This window comes from Calidris pugnax, unplaced genomic scaffold (assembly GCF_001431845.1).
Source record: "Calidris pugnax isolate Ruff unplaced genomic scaffold, ASM143184v1 scaffold201, whole genome shotgun sequence".
In the NCBI taxonomy this organism is placed as follows: Eukaryota; Metazoa; Chordata; class Aves; order Charadriiformes; family Scolopacidae; genus Calidris; species Calidris pugnax.
The window spans coordinates 585,207-606,664 of NW_015090933.1; the positions used below are offsets into that span (position 1 = coordinate 585,207).

General features: G+C 37.8%; 2 protein-coding genes across 9 annotated transcripts in view; both read right to left on the reverse strand.

Moving 5' to 3' along the window:
- Positions 1-3,918, reverse strand: part of VGLL4 (vestigial like family member 4) — a 118,690-nt gene extending 114,772 nt beyond the window's left edge. The window contains exon 1 of the mRNA XM_014951699.1: positions 3,306-3,918. The gene's annotated coding sequence lies outside the window, so the exon portion shown is untranslated. The remainder of the gene's footprint in view (positions 1-3,305) is intronic.
- The window catches only part of TAMM41 (TAM41 mitochondrial translocator assembly and maintenance homolog), a 32,628-nt gene that overhangs the window by 2,508 nt on the left and 8,662 nt on the right, over positions 1-21,458 (reverse strand). The window contains exons 5-10 of one of the 8 annotated variants that reach the window (XR_001413111.1): positions 20,021-20,166; positions 17,276-17,441; positions 15,020-15,082; positions 6,978-7,075; positions 6,226-6,454; positions 4,052-4,939 (exon numbers count right to left, since the gene is read on the reverse strand). Coding sequence is in view for 7 of the 8 variants with exons in the window: in XM_014951689.1 (XP_014807175.1) it covers positions 12,214-12,302; positions 15,020-15,082; positions 17,276-17,441; positions 20,021-20,166 (464 nt within the window). In the remaining variant the exon portion in view is untranslated. Of the gene's footprint in view, positions 1-4,051; positions 4,940-5,794; positions 6,455-6,496; positions 6,610-6,966; positions 7,076-11,873; positions 12,303-15,019; positions 15,083-17,275; positions 17,442-20,020; positions 20,167-21,458 lie in introns of those variants that run through there. The other 7 variants (XM_014951693.1, XM_014951691.1, XM_014951690.1 and 4 more) reach the window with 7 other exon arrangements.

A 21,458-nucleotide genomic window follows, 5' to 3' on the forward strand; every position in this document is an offset into this window, starting at 1 on the left:
GGGTTTAATATTTTTCCTAGAACTTTTTTTTTTTTTTTTTTTTTTTTTTTTTTTTTTTACATCCACAAAAAAAAAAAAAAAAAAAAAAAAAAAAAAAAGGGCATAACTGTCAAAATAGCCATCCACCATTAACGAAAAGGTTTTGGCAGAATGCTGGATTCTTAAAACAAAAATGACATGTAAATTCTTAGACTTAAAGATGTAACTGAAATATCTGCAGTTTTTGTGAAAAATTTCAGAATGTATAGTCTGGAGCTTCCTGTTCACATACTGAAACTTATTCCATTTCTTAATGTTTCTGACTTAACAAGTCTGAGTAAGAGGTTAAAACATGCACGAGTAAAATGATTACAGCCTCTCCCTAAAGCAGTCATTAAGTTCAGGATCAGTTAGCAACTGCGCTGTAGATTTTTATCTAGAAAAACAGGTAAATAAGGTCACTGCAAAATTTTATGAAACCACATTATCAGAAGTGACAGAGTAGCTGTGCACTCAAAAAATATACCAGAAAATAGCTATACAGAGCTAATGTCTCTTCTCCCTGCACTAAATAACACAAAGAAAATTCCTTTTCTACACATTCAGAATATATGGCCAGCAAAAATGAATTTGAAAATGAAGAATGCTTTGTCCTCTGTGGACACCTTACCCATGAAAACCTATCAGACATACACTGACCTGACATTCTGACCTTCAAAACATATTTCAATTTCAATTCTATTTTTAAATTAATTGCTGGGAAAAGGCATGAGTCACAACCCTGCTTGGATCCCCCTCTACTGGACACTCACCAAGTGCTATGTTTATTCTAAAGTTTCCCAAGTCAGAACAGGCTCTAGCATTACCTCCTCAATCAATTTAAAGAACGTGGACCTTACCGTTCAGTTCCCTGAGCCACCCAGGAATACTGGCCTCCATACCCCTCTTTATCTTCCCAGTTTGGCAGAGAAGTTTGTTGCAAACATCAGGAAGCTAGGGGAAACTATAAAGTCCAGCTCTAAGAGAAAGAAATCAGGCTTGTTCAGCTGCATGCTACCTACAGACACCTTGTTTATGGTAAGGTCACAGCTGTTACTCGCCATCTGTTAGTCAAATATCCTGGCTTTGGAGGGCAACTGAATCTAAAGAGAAACCCCACTGAAGCACAGGTGAAAAATAAAGTCTCTGCAATTGAAACAACATCAGGTGCATTCAATCTAGCCTGTATTTGAAGCCAGCCACCTGGAGGAATTCACTACTCAAATACCTGGAAAAAGGGGAAACGAGCAAGCTATGAAGAACACACCTTACAGATGCTGCTGGAGAAAGCCAGCACCCTGTGTGGCACAGTTCTATGCAGCCCCTAGCTCTTAAGCTTAGGAGCAGCCAGACATCATACTGCCAGCCACAACTGGCTGCTCACAATAGTAGGCAAGTTAATAAAGGGACACGATACTGACATTAAAGACTGTAAAGAGAAGTGGAAACCAGAATCTATGGTTATTTATCCAGTCAAATTTCGATTTCCTGTTCATCCTGGGTCATCTAGTCTATCCCCTCTGAAGCAGGAGACAGAGTTACACACTTTGCTGGCACCATCGCTCTCCGAGCCAGCGAGGCCCATGCTGCTGACTCACCTACGGAAATCCTTAGCAGTTTGATGGGGTCCAGGCTCCTCATTACAAAAAAAGCCTTTTAAGACATCAAGAAATAAATCATCTGCCTGGTTGCCTTTAATGAAAGCACTGTTACACAGGAAAAAAGGGGATGGGGCATGAAACAATATCCATGGTGGAATGGCCAAAGCAGAAAAGAGGGATGTCTGAAGAACAGAACGAAAACCTTGAGAATTAAGTCGCCAAGAGAAACAATACAACAATAAAGCAGTGTGGAAATGGAGCAGGAAGGTATAAACAGGAAAGTTACAAATGGAATGAAAAGCTAAAGTGACTATTTTTCATGAAAGAACAGACACACCTCATTACGACAAGGAGTTAGTAACTTGTTCCCATGTACCAACTTCCCGCGCAACAATCACCAGTTATTTTAGTGGATTACAGCTGTACGAGCATAAGAAATCATTTCCACATACTGCTGAGGAACTTCAAAAGCAACTAACAAGTCTGAAATCAATCTCTCTTCTCTTAAAAGTTTTACATAGCAAAACGTTGTAACAACTGCATAAAGTATTTTATATTAACAATAGCGAGGAGTTCAGACTGGAGGCTGCTCTGGGCTATGATTCATTCATGGCGCTCGGCCAAAAAAATAAATACATTCAAGACCAATGGCCTCAAGGGGAAAGGTAGGCCACTTTTCAAAAAGCACAGAGATAAATGATTTACAGAACAGAATACAGTTTAAGATTTCAGCCTATATGGATGATGAGGAAGGGCTTTCTTACGTCTCGCAAAGATTTACTGCGCAGCCTTGAATACTGGCAAGGTATCAACAGATGGAGTAAACTAGGAACTATTAAACTGGGATTTGCAAAACTCTCTCCAAAGAGCAAGAAATGACCCATTATATTGCTATTACACAAAGAAAGTTCATAAAGCCAAATCAAGATACGGAGTGGGTATTTCAGCCATGTTAAGGCAAACAGGGCCAGTTCAGATTACAGGCAAACTCTGCAGCAAAGTAACACCTGTAAAGGGACAGACCGCTCCGCTGGCAGCGTGACAAACAGTTTAAAGGTTGGGAGGGTTTGACGCCATACAGCATCTGCTGCACATAAAAATGTTTAATTAGCTGCTAAACAGCGAGCACTACGTTCCTATTTTTTTTTTCCTACAACTACATTATTTCTTGAATAAATGCCCTTGCTCAGCTAGCAAGGCTCAGGACGAAGAGAGCTGTTTCACTACAGGAGCCAAGGCCAACTCATTCCCACACATCAGAATGACTCGTCACTGAATTCTAACATTTTGAACCACATCTCAGTAGCAAGCACCTTCTGAAACACCAACCCCCCTTTTAAATGTGTCTTACTTTACTATTCAGAACATTATCTTTAATTGTATTGCTAATGGCTTTTAAAAGAAGGCTGCTCTCTGAAATGCCTCCCTAGAGATACAACTGCATTTCATCATTTAAAAAATTCTAGGTTTAACTGCTGCTCACCCCCAAACTTAGCAGTAGTGAGGAACTGCAGAAAGGGAGAAACACCAGCCTCTTAGGATGCACATATCCTCATAGGATATTCTATCTACAGTTCTGGTACACACACATCCCCAAGGGACCCTCTCTCAATGAAAGGGAAAACAACCACAACCTCAAGGTAACAAATAAAAACCACTAAAGTGAATGAGATTTTTGAATCCAACCTTTGCTTACGCTGCAGCCAGATCCCAGGAGGGGCTCCGCAGTGTCCAGCTGTACTGAGACATCACATAGATTGTTTTTTCTTTTTTTTTTACAGCTGCAGATTCAAGCCCAAGCTGTATGTTGCCATTAGTCCCAAAAAGGAATCACATACCTATTCAACAACAGTAGTAATGTTTGCATTTTAAGTCAAGCATGTGATTAAATGCTCTGCTGGTAAGAATTCTCAACCAGATGTTGGGCAATCCTATGACACACAAGCTCTCTCAGTGAGTGAAGCAGTTATAATTTATGAGGCAGAGGTTTCACATCCTGTGGTGCTGTTATTTAATCAGGTTTAAAAAGCCCCATCCTCACCTTTAGGTGTAAAGAAAAAAATAAGTACGGGTTGGTCAGAACGGTTTTGTTCAATGATGTTACTTCCCAGAACAGCTCGTGATGTAAAACTTCACTTAGTTGCCCTACTACAGGAGGAAGGAATGAGCTCCTTAAAAGGTCAGTGTCTAGTTTTGCCACTGTCTACTCTTTTTTTTTTTTTAATAATTTGGTCATATTGCTTATTCTGTGCATAAGTTTTTTGCTCTATCTGTGCACCACAGCTGTCCTTTTTTTTTTTTCCCCTTTCAGCTTGTACACTTCCATGCAGCACCTAGGAAAGCCTGCATCCTTCAGCAAATTGTAGGAATTACAAAAATGCAATGGCTACATTTTCATTCACAGACATAAAAAGGAGACAAATGAGGCAAAATTTGGAATAACATTTTAGTTGTTAGCTTTAATTATCTGGTAATGTACTCAGTATGTGGAATAGCTTTCTAATAATCCAGTTTGCAGCAACTGGCATTTTAAAAAAAACCATAAAAACAACTGCATTTTTCTGCTTACAGTATTCATTTTCCTGAAGTTGACTACAGGAACAGAATTCACACACAAAGAGAAAAATACAATTTCACTAAGAGTGATCTTGCTGAATTTGTGGAGGACAAATCCCCGCCAGCAGTGAGCATCCTCTCCTTTAGAAGGAGCTAAGGCTCCCTTAGGCACTTTCCCACACAGCCTTAACTGAAAATAAACACAGCTACAAAAGAAAGAAAGCCCAGAACATATAACATTGTTACATCAAAATTAAATAAATAAAGGAATCATAGTGCTAACTATTCAAGCAGAGGGTCATTTTTGAAATTGTTCTGTTTCCTACAAGTTGATTTGCTGTCAGTTTCAGTTTCCATTTTTTTTTCATGTATCCTAAGATTTTCACAGATGAGGACCTGCTTTTTTTTGGTTTTTCTTTTCCCTCCAAAAAACAGAGTGGACCCTACCAAAAATTTGCTAGCACCAAATTGCTGGTGTAAAAATCAGTGTTTTGTCCGTGCTCCTGCCCATATGCAGTTTCCCCTACAGTGTAATTCATTTGGGCCAAAAAAATAAAAGCTGTTACCTCATTAGATGACTAAACCAGGCAGTTCTGCCAGCATTGGCCTTCTTACCTGGTAACTATTTCACTCAAAAGGTCATGAGTCCATCCTGAATCTTTTCTCGTGTTGTTCATTTGTCCAAAAGCCTTGTATCTGTTGGGGTCTGCTTCTACCACTGGGACCAGTATTCTCTGTTCTTAAGAATTTTCCACCGAGCATACCTAAGCAAGTCAACATCTGATTTCAGATTGCTTTTTACAGCTTATGCTGAACTTAAAAAAAAAAAAATAAAAATCACATGGCTATTTCAAGTCTTCGCTACATACGAAGTTAGTTTTAAGGTGGATAGGTTATATTCAGTATAAAAGCCTCTAGATTATCCAGAAAGGAACTTCTTCATGCAGATAAATAAGCCATCCAGAACCCAAGGTTAATTTAATTTAAGGAGTGGCTTAAATTCCCTAGCTCTGTTTCTTATAATAAAAACTTTTCAGATCAGGGACTCTGACCTCTTACTAATAGGGATAGAGAATGCTAGTACCATACATACAAACATTCTCTAGGTTAAGTTAGTTCTTTTTCCAAAATATGCCATCATAAGATAGAAAGTCAGCCTCCTAATATCAGAAAAGGGCATTTGAGAGGATTTATCTTACAAATTCTAGATCTATCATCAACAGATAATGCAAAGGATTAGGAATCTGCCTATGACCTTAAAAAGTTACTATTTCACAGTAATAGTATTTTCCAAGAAAATAAAAAAGGGACACATTTATTTCCTGATTCTGGATTCAAATTCCGCCAATTTAAACTCAAATATTTAAAAATAATCAATATTTAAATGTTCCCCCATGATTAAAGTAAGCCTGAATGAGTCCTATTACATACAATAATATATTTTCTGTCTTCTTTCTTAAATTTATGCTTTGAACTGCTCTCTGGAAACAATTAGCAGCCAATTTCATTCCAATATTTTTTTTTTTTTTTAAGTGACATCACTAAATCAAATGTAGCTTAAGAGATGGCCCTACTGGTCACAGGATAAACAGGAAAAAAAAAAAAAAAAAACATACTAATCAGGACAGACACATTTTATTTCAATTTTTTACCTTTAAATTATTCTTATCATCCACACTCTCACACACAAAAAAAATAATCAAGTGTTCTCTCAATTTATTTCTATTAAGAAAAACATCCAAAATTAGCAAACCCACCTGGCTCAGTGCAAAAAATAGAATATTTACAACAGATGCTCCCTATTTATTGCATCACACATGAATACCATCAGAAACATCCATTCTTTAATGGCATGGTTAACGTAACATGTTATGTAAAAGTCCAATTTTGTTTAGTTTAGCTGATTTGATAAGCAAGGGAGGACAAGTTTTATCTTTGTGAATAGTATTTTCAGGGAAAAAAAAATAAATCAAAGAATCAAACAATAGGAACTTTTGTTCACAGAATTCCCAACTTTTAAGCACTTAGAATCTTCTGCCAAACAACTCACATTTCATAAATCTGCACAAGAAGGTCCTGGGTGAGGGAAAGTATGATGTTCCTTCCAACTGTGACTCTTCTGACAGCGCTTAGCTACGAGCTGGGTACTTGGCATCTCCGTCTCGTGAAAAGAACATACAATTTCTATGAAAGCATCCAAGACCTGACAAGCTTCTCATTTCACTCTTTCCCAGACTGAAAGTCATGGTCCAAGTTTTTGGATTCAGAATGTCACACATCTGAGAAAAAAAAATGACTTTTCATGAAGTCTACCCTGCAGAAGCATCCCCAGAAGAATTCTAAGGATGAACTTGTAAGAGCAAAAATAATTTATTTCAAAAGGACAGTTTCGTATCTCCTTAAAACTCAACAGAGTCTCCAGTTCCGTAAATCCCTGAGAGAATAAAAATTGGGACAATGAATATCTTGAAAGAGCCTGGGTGTATTTTGGAAAATAAAGCTAGCAATACACAGAAAATGAGTGGCTTTGGTTTTTAATTCATATGCACAACCAATCCTTTTTCCTCAGGGTTTCTGAAAATCCAAGCCATGGTACACAGGGAAATTAATTTCAGTATTTACACACTACAATTCCTTTGCCCTATTACCATCGAGCCCTCCCCCACTAACAAAAGTTTCTACTTTAGTAGTAAAATCGGGCATGTAAATTATTAGAACAGACTTCTTAAATGCACTTTAATCTCCTCAACTAGGCAAATCATCATCTGCAAAATATTTAGAGAAAAAGTACCATTTATTTACCCATACACAGTATGCCAAGACTCAAGATGTCTTCTTTAACCATCCCTTTGTCATTTTATATAATTTCTTCATACTGTAAGTTATAGATTTCTTTGCCCCTAAAAAAAAAAAAAAAAGAGACACAAGATCCAGAAAATATCAACATTTAGGAAGGCTAACTCAAAATACTAGATTTTTACTACATTAAGTAAAATTTTTCACTGGAAGAACAGCAACTTAATCCATCAGGCCAATATGCAAATAACCTTACTGTCACATTGATATCACAGTAATAATGGAACAGAAAAAGACTTTTAATAGTATGCAAGCATGGAAAATAGAACAGGTTCATTGTGAAGGCCTGAAGATGTGCACAATGACCGAGGTATAGCAAACGTAGAGATTCGCAATAAAACTCCGAACTAGTACAGACGGAAACTTCTGATTTACATCATTGTTCCTAAATGCTAAATACAGAAAGGCTTTTAAACCATCTGTGTTTACTGCAGATCCTCACCAAACCTATACGTTATGCTTTTCAATACCAATTTCTTCTGCTAATTGGATTTTAGTTACCCTTGCTTGATGCTATACATCAGGCACTTGGTTGCCTTGTTAGGGACCAATTCTGCAGTTAGAGTTGAGAAGCATCACGCTGATGCCCATCTTGATTAAATGCAATCAATCACTGCACACCACCAGCAGCTTTCCAGGATGAACACACCCAGAGTCTTGCTACGCAGACTTGTGAATTAAAAGTAAAAACTGAATTGTTTTGTTTTGGCTTTGTTTGGGTTTTTTCCTCAGGAAACATGCTGCTGACTGTTGAGACAGAAATCTGTTCTGGCTTCAACAAGTTGTAGAGTACACTAGAACCTCCTTGAATACTTCTTTATTGCCTCATCCTAACTAATGGCAGCTACCATTTCATAACTGAGAGAACAGCACGCCTGCAAGAGAATAAAACTCAACTTGCATAATGAAATGTCATCTGTGTCCTTAGGTAACAAATGATAATTCTGAAATGATGATGGGTATGGAAAAAACTGATTAATAAGGATATACCCAGGTGAACTGAAAGAAGCAAAAGTAATAAGATGACAAACAGCTGTAATTTGGCAACACTGCCAATACCAGAAGTATAATACGGAGACCAGTGTGAATACCCTGCCACAGGGATGTTGTCTGGGCCAATTTTGCTTCTGAATAACCTGCCTGTCACTTGTTTATAACAAACCTCCTATGAAGCCAGAAGAGCTGTCGTACTCTTAGCATCATCCTGCAGCAGCCCACGAGTAGTGCACTTTGGTAAACTAGGCCTACAGTGAAGGAAGGCATTTCTTAATTGTCATATAGATACAGAAGGGTCTTGCAGCAGTCATGGCCTCCAAGCTTTTTCAAGTTTTGGATACGAAGAGATCAAGGATGACTCCCACACGCTCTGTAAAGCATACCATTAGAGCTAAACACTTTCTGAAGTTCTCCCAGAGATAAGCCGCCTCTTACAGACCTAGAGTAAAAAAAAGACACAGCCTTTTGCTGGGTTTAGTCATCTAGTATTTGGAAACTTAAAAACAAAATATTGTTAGTCTTGGCATTTCAGTGGGGTTCTGAAACCCTAGCCAGTAGAGCTACTTATTTTTCCTCCTTCCAGCTTTTTTTGATTAAAAAACCACCCCAAAACAAACAAAAAAAAAGCCCAACACAAGACACAGAGTGACTTTTCAGATTACAACACAGACTAATTACACCCTTACAAATTCAAAACTGAAAAGGCAAGTTTTTAATGCTGCCCCAAAAGCTTTAATTTTGACACTGGCATGCGCAGATTAAAAAGTATGGTATGTCATACTTACTACAATCTTTCTTATGTTTATTTAATAGAACACTGTTTACCTGACAAGACTCACTAGAAGTACTCAGAAGCAACTTAGCCAAAAGTGAAGGAGCATGACACAGCAGAACACAAGGAAAGACCTTCTGGAACAAATGAGCAACTCAGAGTCACATTTAGCATTGGACTTTTGGGGGGGGGGGAAAAGGGTATGATAATATTTGATTTTGAAAAGGCCTTGGAAAGTAATCAAATGAAGATAAAATACTTTTAAGTGAAAAATGCATTCAGTATTAACAGCCTAGAGTCACAAGAAGTCAAATGACTCTGCAGTAATAAGGAAAAGTGCATGCTCTATTTATGAAGGAATGTGACAAGAGTAAAGAGCCTGTCATAACAAATATGCAGCATATAATCAGTTTTGCACTTCCTGTGTCTCTAATTGCAATTTAAATAAACTCAACTTTACCTTTTGTAAGGAATCATCCATATATATATTTTCAATTTACAAAACCATGTGCATCCCAGATGTAAGCTCAAACTTTTCTATATTTAATAGGTTTTTGCTAAAAGCAAGCACGCTAATGAAGTCACGATGGGCTTTTCTTTGCACCTTCTCAAACAACAAGTAAATAATAACGTAAATTCTGAAGCGCCTCGTCTATCTGCATTAAAATTGCCCACGGTGTTAAGAATTCCAGTCGCAGAACAAGGCCAGACTGTTAAAATTACATTAAAACTATATCACTGTACAGCTTTGAAAATTACTCTCCAATCTCCTAGGTACTATACATCCAGGATGCAGCCCCTGAAATACTGCAATTTCTCTGCCAGGACTGCTGTTGTTCTGCCATCCCAATGCAGTCAGCGTGCTTCTGGAAGGGCAGTAAAGCAAACCAGCAGAGACAGAGCTGATACAGCCACACAGGACTGTCATCACCTGTGCTGGCACCGCAGCCAGCGAGTCAGCATGTTTTATTTGCTCGCCAACCTGCTCTGCCTCTTGCAGCAGCTCCTCAGCCCACAGAGATGGTTCTCCTCCGTATTTTCCCCCTGCAGGGAGCACTCTCCTGAACTCCACCCGCTACAGCCTTATGTAACGAGATGCTTACATTTCTGCCCCGGCACATCACGCTACAAAGCAAAATACAGGTTTATACACACAGCTGGTTTCTTAAAGCAGCCCTCAGGGTGATGAGTCACATCTGTAGTAAAAGTTAATGGTTGTAATTATGGCTTAGTCTCAGAATCTGAAGCAGTTGGACCACATGAAAACGTCTTTCTACTTTAGCTCTGAATCTATGACTTGGTGGTTCCACCTCCCCTTTAGATTTTTCCACTATATGATACAGAACAAAGACCTAATGCACATGGAATCAAGACCACAAAATTTCAGTGTAAACATAAGTTGTATCTGGTTTTACTTAACAATCCATGTTAGGTTTTTTGGAAGTGTTAGTGCTGTAAGATAGTAATTTGGCTATAATATAGGTCCCCCAAAGTTCCCTGGTAGATATGCCTGGCTGCAGTATACTTTATTTCCTTTTCAAAAGAAAGGCTAATGTGTGTATTGCTGAACAGCTGTCATGTGGAGGCAAACAGTTATATATTGTTGGTGTATCATGCACAGACACACACAAACCTTTTACATATATTTCCAGTGAAGTGCAGTGGTCTGTAGCGTCTGCTGAGGCAGCTGATGAAGACAGCAATTATCACAAATCTACAGAATAGTTTATATGTAAAGCCGTTCACTATAGTTTAAAAAAATTCCTTGAAGACATAATATACAAATACCCCAATTCTAAAAAAAACATATGTTATTCAAAGCAGCTAGAAGCATTTGTGCCAACTAAAAAGTATCTTGAACAATGGCTTCAACTGATGATTTAATTCAGTGTTTTAAGAAATTGTCAGGGCTCACAGCATTCCTCTAGTGAGATATAAAGAAGAAATCTAAGCTAAAGAAGTATCAACATCTCCTTCAGAGGAGCTAAATATAAGAACTTCAGAGTTAGTTCCCAAAGACCACGCAGACTCTGGCTATGTGGGAAAATAAATCAAACGATGGTGCCACCTCTAATGGGAAACAGAGAGGCGATCTCACCACAGACTCGAAGAAATACACAGGCACATTTTCAAAAACTAAATAGGGCATTTAACAACAAACAAAAACATAGAGCTTGAGCTCAACTTCAAAACCACATTGGCAGAGAAAGAGGAAAAAAGTTCTCTTAAATGGGTTGAAATTCTTTATTTTGCTTGTGCTCCCTGCCAGTGCTGTTAATACACAGCATGCCATCTCAGCGATGGCTATTCCCGATTTAACATTTAATTTAGAAACATGCTGTACGTTGGACGACCACACTGGAGACCAGAGACAAGACATTTCACTTTTGTTGTTGTTAAGATAAAGCAAACAGCTAAGGAATTAATTTTTTTGTCCCCATTGCATTTCAAAAAGAATTATAGCCCTGTAATGAAAACTATTTCTTTTGCAAGCAGACGTAGGACAAAAGTACTTGAACAGTTACCAGGAACAGCAAGAAAAAATGGCAACAGCACATTTAATGGAGTCACTGATTTCGTGAATCGCTTTCGTAATTCTCTTATTTTAGCTACTATTCTTAACGTAAACACTGCAGAAGGACAGAGCCATAATACTGTTCCTAAAGTCTCTACTAGAAAGTGCGAAAATAGGTCTTAGGGGAACAAAATATTAGACAGGATTTGGTTAAAGAATGAAGAAAGAAATAGAGCGTCCTTCGGGATTAAATTTTAAAGCTCAACTCTTTCCTGTAAAACACATTTCTTGCATGACTCAAGCAAATACTTTCTATGCAGGAGCCACAATGTTTTGTCTGTGTCGAGTATGTATCTATATTAATATTAGCTGTTAAAAACCCCGAGAAATGGCACAGCAAGGTGACCAGCATTAATGCCTGCCCCCTAGTGACCAGTTTTTTAAATTAAGAAACTGTAATTGGGAGAAAAATAATCTTCATTAGAAAATACATCAAGATTTCACATAAACTCAATCATAACTGTTTGGAGGGAAGTATTAAAAAAAAAAAAAACCACCACAAAAAGAAACAAACAAAAAAAAACACCTCTCAAACAGGCAAAAGGCTTCTACTAGCTGACTCCTAAACCCCTGGAAATCCATCCCTCCTAAATTCCAGGGCAGATTCCTGAAGATCATACAAACATCACATCTGAAAAATACTCAGGTCACGCCCCTGGACAGTGAAATTTAATTTTTTCTTTCATGAGCACAACAATGTAGGCCTTTATTTAAAAAAAAATACTATGTCTGTGCTTCCATCCATCTTCAGTGAGTGAAACTGGTGGTGCTGTGGGGAAGCAGGGCTATGGCTGCATTAGCAAGCGTGGCATCACTCATATTATGTCTAGCAGGACACGTTACATGTTACAGACATGCTCCTGGTCCGAGCTGCAGCCAGGGTGGCCCACGCAGCAATGCGCAGGAAGGTTGGCTCTGCAGGGAAGCTCTGCATTCATTAAACAACATTCAGAGGTTAAGAAATGCCAGAGACAGTCCTTTTCCAACCTAACTCGTTTCCCTCAGCACATCATCTGTAAGTAACCCCAAAAGACCAAGCCTGCATCCTGCTGCCAATGGTTTTGGCCAGATTCTGGCAGAAGTGCAGAAATACGGTTAAAATAAAACAAACGAAATGACACTAAAAGCGAGAAAACTAAACTTTCCCAAGCCCTACTGCTTAAATTTGGCTTGTGTTTGAGGCAAAGGAGCACAATTGCTTTACAGAAAATACACGGGTTTAGATATAAGTATTATTCTATGTAACTGGCTGGTTAGAAGACAACTAGAGTTTGTTTTAAAGGAAAAAAAAAACAACAAACCACTATATATAAAGCAAAAAGCAGTTAAGACAAAGGAAAGAAAAGGCATTTCAAAACACCTAGTTTCAAGTGCACAAAACAAAAAAACACGGTAAAAATTAGAAGTCCTACTAAAAGATGCTTTAGGACCCCCCAAAAGTCCTAGTAATAAAGGACATATGGGCTGTAAGTGATTTACTGCATGACACACAAAAGGAGGGGACAATTCCCAGGGGTGATTTTCTGTCCATCAAACCTAAATAATCTGACAAAGCTTAACTATTTTTATTTATGCTCTTGCAGTTACACACAAACAGCTACTTTCACAACACTGAATTCAACACGGTAATGCTGTCTTTGACCTCTCCCCTCCAAATATTTTGCTCTACAAAATCTACTCTCCATGGATTTAGAAAGAGATAGGTTACAAGCTGATATTGCTAAAGGAGCCATGTTAGAATGCAAGAAGTCCTGACCACTACCAGGTTATTTTGACAAGAAATCCTAGAAGAAAAGCATCACCTATTTAGTTAGAAACCTCACATTTAGAAACTAGTACCTGCAATATGCCTAAGTCACATAAAACAGTAATTTGCTTTTCTCAGATGGAGTTACCTTCTTAGTCTCCTTCAGCTACTAAACAAAAGTTCAGCAATAGCTTTCTCAGACTTCTTCCAGTTCATAGAACTAGGCTATTATCAGAAGCATATAAAAAGTAGAACTGTTCCTGCTTATTTTACTCAGCAGCTAACTAATGGGCCTGAACACTGCAGTTTGTGTTTCTTTACAAGGAGGTGGGCACTACAATGTGGAGCCACCAACTTTAATACTACATGGGAAGTGAACAGCAGCTATGAAAGTCTGCGTAAGGATTGCCCAGTAGGAAGCTATACAGCTGCTTTTAAAACCAGTAATGGCATCATTTGTATTTGATTGCTCTTGTGGAAGAATTAGGAATAGATATGAATGAGTTGAGAAAATTATTCGAGCAACGTCAAGCAAGCAGCAAGGATTTTTCACTTTGCAGGAATTCATACTATCTCCTGACCAGAGTTTTAAGGAAATGAAGGCGCAGGTCTTAAGTCTTTCTTTTAAATCACGCTGCCGTGCTTTCAGCTTTTTAGAATGTGAAAATCAGGTCATCTTAAGTTAGATTTATTTCAGAACTCAGAAAATAGGATGAAGCTCCAGCTATATAACTGGCAGGAACTTTCAATCAGTTAGGAAAACTGATAGCTGAAAAGCATCACTAGTTTTCCCATGTTTCTACGCAAGCAAGTCTTTTTTTGCCCTCTACAGCTTCTCTCACGTTGACTTTGTAATACTCAGCTCTTTTTCCAAGTAATTAATTTTAAACCATGTTTCTACGTAAGCAAGTCTTTTTTTGCCCTCTACAGCTTCTCTCACGTTGACTTTGTAATACTCAGCTCTTTTTCCAAGTAATTAATTTTAAAGTACAAGAATTAAAGTAGTATCTAATGCCCACCAAGTACAGGCTCAGTTTGGAATACATCACGTCTTCAAATACACACCTGCCTTCTGAGCCCGGCAAAACCATCTGATCTGATCCTGTCACAGTTCTCTCCCTCAAAACGTATTCCTTTCTTTATTTTATGATGAAATAAACTTATAGTCTACAAAACACACCAATACTATGGACCGATCATTTAGGGATCCCCTCACATGTGGAAAGCCAGAGTGAATTTTAAAGTATTTTTTTCCCATTTTTTTAAATACAAAAAAGAGCAGAACCAGTGCACATCAGCCAAATCCGGCCCACATGTAAGATGGAATTGAAGTCAGAAGGGGTTTTTTGTTACTTTTGGGTTGTTGGGGGGTTTTGTTTGTTTATTTAAGAGTCATGTAGACTCTAATTTCTTTTGGCATTTTACAATTTCTCTACAGCTATATAAAGCTTCTGCTTTAAATATTGTTTTATAACACACCAATACTATGGACTGATCATTTAGGGATCCCCTCACATGGTGGAAAGCCAGAGTGGATTTTAAAGTAATTTTTTCCCTTTTTTTTTTTTAATACAAAAAAGAGCAGAACCAGTGCACATCAGCCAAATCCGGCCCACAAGTAAGATGGAATTGAAGTCAGAAGGAGTTTTTTGTTACTTTTGGGTTGTTGGGGGGTTTTGTTTGTTTATTTAAGAGTCATGTAGACTCTAATTTCTTTTGGCATTTTACAATTTCTCTACAGCTATATAAAGCTTCTGCTTTAAATATTGTTTTCCAGAGGCTTTCCATTAGACACCCAAAAAGCTTATTCTTTAAACTCTTGCAACAAGACAGGCCCTATAATTTTTACTTTGTGAAATCAGAAGGCCTATGTTGATAGAAATCACACACATTCTTACCAGCTGTTAGTATGGTTTTAGCACTCTGCGCTATACTGGAAGATCTCACAATTCCTGAAATGCCTGCAGATAGAAAAGCACACAGATGTTACCCATCTTAGCAGTTTCGTGGGGATTTTTTTATCCTCCAACATACATGAAAAAGTTAAATATTTTTCCAGTTATAAAATCAAGGCAGCCTGAAAGTAAAACACACATCCAAGCTGAGAAAATTTGTTTCTGTTCTGCTTTGTCACACTAATTGAAGATATTCTCTAAGGTACTGTAAATTATTTTATATATAACATATAAAAAACCCAAACCAAATCAATATTAAAACAGCTAACAACAAGTAGAAATTGATCAAATTAATTCATTTAACGTTCCCATTATTCCTCTACTAAGATGATTAGTCACAAAGGATTCAGAATTGTTTCATTTAAGTGCTGGCATATTAACTTTCTAGAGCAGAACAAATCATACTCATTGTTTACTCCAACATGAAATTGGGATTTTGCACTTCTCTGGTCAAGCAGAGCTGCCTACATTGTGCAGTGTTTGTTTGTCTGGCTTTTTTAAATTATCAGCTTTTGGAGATAAGGCTTGTTTATCACTTTGCTGCACTTGTTTACCACTGTGGCACATTCAGTTCTTCTTGTCCAGTGGTTCTTAGGTATTAGTGGAATAGTAAATAGAACATGATATTTTTTTTTTTTAAAAGTACTACATTTTATCTGTTCTAACACATATATGTATAAAACTACTGTATGTTACTAAATACTTATAAATGTAGAAGTGTAGCAGTCCCAGAGTTAGTCTTCCAAACTGGAAGTTACTCTTCTGTGTTAACCAGAATGTAGAATATAATTTCAAATATTATTTTAAAATCCTTCTTTCAAAGCTATTTCTATAGTGAAGAACAAAGCCTAGGGAAATCCATTAATAAGTAACAGGGAAACAATATTTCATTGGAAAATAATCTGGGGGGTAGGGGAGGGGGAGGGAACAAATCACATTGAGCTAGTAAAATACCTAGGGACAATGCAATTCAACTTGAGCAATCAGCTTTGTCTCGTAGGATTACCAAATAGCTTGTCCTGTCCTTTACCCAGATTCTTGAATTGGGAAAATCTTTCAGCCACAGAAGTGAAAGATGGGTTCTGATTTGTTCTCCTGAGAGTACAAACTGCTTGGCTCGAGAAGACTCGGTCTATGTAATGTTTTGGTACTGAACTGCTGCACCACCGGGCAGTCCTCAGTCACAACACCCTACACAAATACCACCACAAGGACAGTCAGCTCAGGGTAGACAACTCATGAGCTCTGACACTATAAGCAGCTCACAACCACTGCAACTCCTGCTCCCAGATTCAGCTATTATTACATTACTACCGCACTCCAGCCACAGGAGCGTAGAAGCTGCCACAGATGGACATGAGAGAAGCTGGACACCATAATATCCAGGCGCAATTCATCCTATACCGCCAAGGGAGAACTGCAACTCTCAGGAGCTTTATTTCCCCAAACAGAAATCAGCTTAAGGGCTCCCTCAGCAGCTGGCTAGTGTCTAGTGGCTCTCAGGCACCTGGGGAGTTTCTGCAGCTCCCAAGGAGCTTGCAAAGTTGGCCACATGGAACCAAGATGTGTCAAGTTCTTTCCAGGTATAAAGCATTCTTCAAGTACTAAACGTTTTCATTTTTCTGCAGAATAATAGAACATTGAAGTCTGCAACATAAGCTTCAGCCTGCTTATACAACGTTATCTTGCCTCAGAGAAGCTATCTGTGACGATGAGAAACACCTCAATCTTTTCCCTCAAAGCCCAAGTTCTCTGCCAGAGCTCATGTATCTGGACTGACCATGATGATTGGGAAGGGTTATGTCAGCAAGTTAGAAAATTAACTTTGCATTGCAATGTGTGACTGGTAGGATATATAGTTTAGTATTTAGATGAAGTTATACCAGCCAATGAAATCCTGAAGGTATATGCATCCCAAATGGAGTTAGATGGTCTAAGTAGGCCACAGTAATTCCTAAAGACCACTTCTTTGAGAATCTAAACCAAAACATATCTTTCTTTATCAGTAGGAATGCTATTTGCTAGTATTTCAAAGAACCCCTTTGCTGTCAAACAAATCCAAAACCATACTTTTAGGTATGTAATTCAAGACTAACTTCTTGTTTTCTTCTTTCTCTCTAAATCATCGTTCTGAACTAGAAGAACACCAACAATAAATCTATCGTGTTAAAGAGATTAAAGACACTGATCTAGGCCTACCTTGATGCACCACAAATCCGCAGTCAGGGTCATGGGCAACCTGCAGTAAAATTTCTTCCACATCTCTGTTTTTTCCAGGAGGGTCTACCAGAGAAGTTATTTTTTGTTGCAGGGTCCTTGGCAAAGCCATTAGTTGTGTAAATTGACCTTCTGGACTTTTATCAATCTGAAGGTTACAAAAAATAACATGGTAAAAAACATTCAGTGTTAACAACGTAAATTCTCTTTTTCAAAGAAGTCTGAAAAGTCTTTGTGCTATCTTTGACCTCTGATGAGGTCACACAACCCATTGCACTTGTAAAAGTCATTGACAACGCTAATGAAAACTTCCCAAGCACTGGGAAATGCAGTATCTCAGTTCTGAACCTGAAGAATAACTCAATACAAAGATGTTAATTTTTATCCCAGGGAAGACTAACGCACACACATGATCCTGCTGCCTCTGCAAGCAACTTTTCACTGGAGCTACATCGTTTCTGCTCTATCCAATTTCCTTTGGAAACATAAGTACTCTACAATGAAAAAAAAAAAAAAGTATCACAAAGAACACAACCCATTGCACTTGTAAAAGTCATTGACAACGCTAATGAAAACTTCCCAAGCACTGGGAAATGCAGTATCTCAGTTCTGAACCTGAAGAATAACTCAATACAAAGATGTTAATTTTTATCCCAGGGAAGACTAACGCACACACATGATCCTGCTGCCTCTGCAAGCAACTTTTCACTGGAGCTACATCGTTTCTGCTCTATCCAATTTCCTTTGGAAACATAAGTACTCTACAATGAAAAAAAAAAAAAAGAAAGTTCCCAAAAGACCACTTAGCTGAGTTTCTTCTGCCTGAATATAATCAAACTATACACATACACATTTCAAGTTTAGTTTGAAAAACATTTTCTGTGCTTTAAAATGAAACCACATCTGGTTTGGATAATTTGAAGGAAACATTCATTCCACATTTTCCAATCCAAATCAGAAATTCAATGACCCCTTTTTGAACACAATGACACCAACATGCAGGCCTGTACACATTTATACAAAATGTAAGCACAAATACTGAAAAACGCATAATGGAGCAGATCTCTCCAAAACTGGAGGAAAATATGAAAAGGTTGATTCATCCCACACAACTTTTTAGACAGTTCATGGAGACATCAGACAGGAGTCTAGTTACCCTCTACACTCCCTTTAGTCAATGGGGAGAAAATGATATCCAGATGAATCACCCACTGACTACAGAGGGAGCCGACAACGAGAAGGCTCTTCACATTATGTGGGAGGAATCCACGCCTGAACCAGAACTGTAAGAACTAGTGTCTGCCTTCAATTGTTTTTGAGGAATCTTTTAAGAAAGAATTTTCTCTGTAACTCTGAAGATACGTACTTGGAGAAGGGGTTTCTATTCTGTGCTAAACATCATTCCCTATAGTAGTTAGTTTCTGCTTGGGAAATAACTGCCAATAATCAGAGCAAGGTGTGAGGAATAAAGCATTAAAACACTTTGCTCAAAATCTACAGTAAAATGATAGCATAGTAGTTATCCTCTTCTGCTTGGGAAATAACTGCCAATAATCAGAGCAAGGTGTGAGGAATAAAGCATTAAAACACTTTGCTCAAAATCTACAGTAAAATGATAGCATTTGATCAACAGCCTTTATGACTTTTATGGAATTATGGACAGATTTATTATCCAACAATGTGTTTGTAGGATGCTACCAGAATTTGTTTGAAGGTAACACAACAGGGAGTACTATTCTAACTAGCCATTTTGTTGGAGAAAGCATTACTGATTCTTTTCAAAATTCATTTAAATCCTTCTTCCACTAAACTGTTCAAAAGCACATTGATAAGAAAAGACGAAGACAGCTGCAGTATAATAGCGATTCGCCTACACTGTACTCCAAAGTTTGCAGTAAAATTGTTTACTGCACTCAAGCTTGCTTATATCTGTATTTCAGTTCCTAACAAAGACGTCCTAAAAGGAGGCATTCTTGAGATAATTACCAAGGTGACAAGAGTATAAAGAGATACCCATGTCCATGAAACAACCCATGCTAATTGTAACTTCACGTTGAAATGTATAACACACTTGAATATTTACTCAAGGACATGCATACTACAAGAGGAAAAATTGCTATTGGGCCCCTGACTGCAGCATCTCTTCCCTAATTGCAATGCTACACTTAAACCTTATGCTAGAAAGATGGAATCCAAGATATTGGTGATTCTTACATGTTTCCAAAATACTACGACAAAATTATTTTAGTATGGGTACTTAAAGATAATGCTAGAATTTCATTTGGGTTTAGTCAACTGATCTTCATAACTAGCATTCTACAGTCTTTTGTGAGATGCAGGTTTTGATTGCAGAAAGTTGCACCTCTTAGTTACGGCCTAATCTTTTTAACACAAACCATATGTTTATTCATGACTTCCTAGACTGTTGTTACCATATGGTAGTCATTAGAACGCACATTTTAAAATTATCCTCTCTTGTTCCTTTGCTAGGGCTCTAGTTCTGTGCCCATATTCAAAGAAAACGAACAGTAGTTACTACATATGCAGAGACTGGTATTTAAGGCAAGTCTTCTGGCTGCAGAATTAACTAAACAACAGAAACATAACAAATAGCAAGTACAGTGACTACAACTGCTCGCCTTAGCGTATCACGTAATTCTTGCCTTCTGTCAATGTGATAAAGCACTTCCACTCGCTTGTTTTAAAAACGTTTTGAAGAGCACTTGCCTCTAGCCTTCCCAGATGGTGCTTGTATACCACTTGAGGGCAGTCCTGTAATATGTTACTGTACAGCTTCTGAAAATGGGGAACATTAGGTTTCACTATGTTCTGCACTTTCGATCTGTCTTCTCCTATTACCATCCTGAAATCACCTAGTCAAGAAAAGACAGACAGTTAATTCATTAGGAAAAAACAAAAACTCGAAGGAGAATGTAACAGAAACAACGTAGTACAAAGCCACCATCTAAAACTTTATTCTCCAACTCTACTAATACCTATATAATCCACAATAAGGTTGACCTTCTAATAGTCAAAAAATACTATTCAAATAGTTTCAAGTACAGAAAATAAGATTCAGAACTGTTATGTGGCCTCTGATATGTTGTAATGCCATCAGCCCATGCATCCACGTTTTCACTTTGACAACAAAAAAAATTCCAGCTGTCAAGTTCAGCCTCAAAGGCAGCAGTAACACAGCTGCATTCTTTGCAACAATAGATTAGTTTCAACAGATTACTGAACAGATTGACCAGCTCCAATACCTTTTATCTAGAAACAAATAACCTGCAATTTTCCAATATTGAAAGAAAATAATTTGCATTGTCTGTGCACTTCAAGAGCTAGCGGCCAGTCACGGTAAGATCACAGTATCCCCTTTTCCTCTTGGCCATGTAGTTTGTTAGGAGTCTCAAAAAGCAACTCCATTTGGCAGCAAAATAAAATATTCACTGTCACATTACTGACCTTTACACTTTTATGATAGGTGACTGGAAAGTTTCAAAGAGAATAAGTGAAAAGACAGTCAATCTGCAATAGTGCATTCATCTACCTCTATTACGTACCACCCTGGTAGCTTCCAGGGTTACCAACCAGGAGTTAGAGCCCAGCGTAGCATGTATCAACAAAATAAATCCTGGATCAAATAATTTTCCCCACTTCCTCCATTCAGGAGATAAATGTTGTTGCAAGGTGGTAATTTGCTAGCATTACTTGGTTTATTTCAATTTATGCCAAGCTGCAAAACAAATACTTCCCATATAAATGGTACCGACTCACTGCTCTCAAAAAAATGCACACAAAAAGAATTAAAAGGATAAACATTTTCCAAATTAAAGCACGAACAACTCTTTCAGCTGTCTCCAAGGAGACTGATTAGAGTAACGCATAAAATCAATTTTGTCTACTAGCATACTCTCTGAGAAGTTTAAGACTTAACAAAATGCCAGCAAATTAAAATATCCACAAACATGTAATTGACAGATTTTTGCTTGAACATTCCCAACTGGAAGTCTTATGGCTTTAGCTTTGTTCACACAGTGGAGTCAATTTCAACATCTTACAGCACAGCAAGTGATCTCCCACGTTTTTGGTTAATTGCACTGTTTCAAGGATATATAAAGAAGTATCTCAGGCACTAGTGCCCACCAAGAATCTAGTGACATTC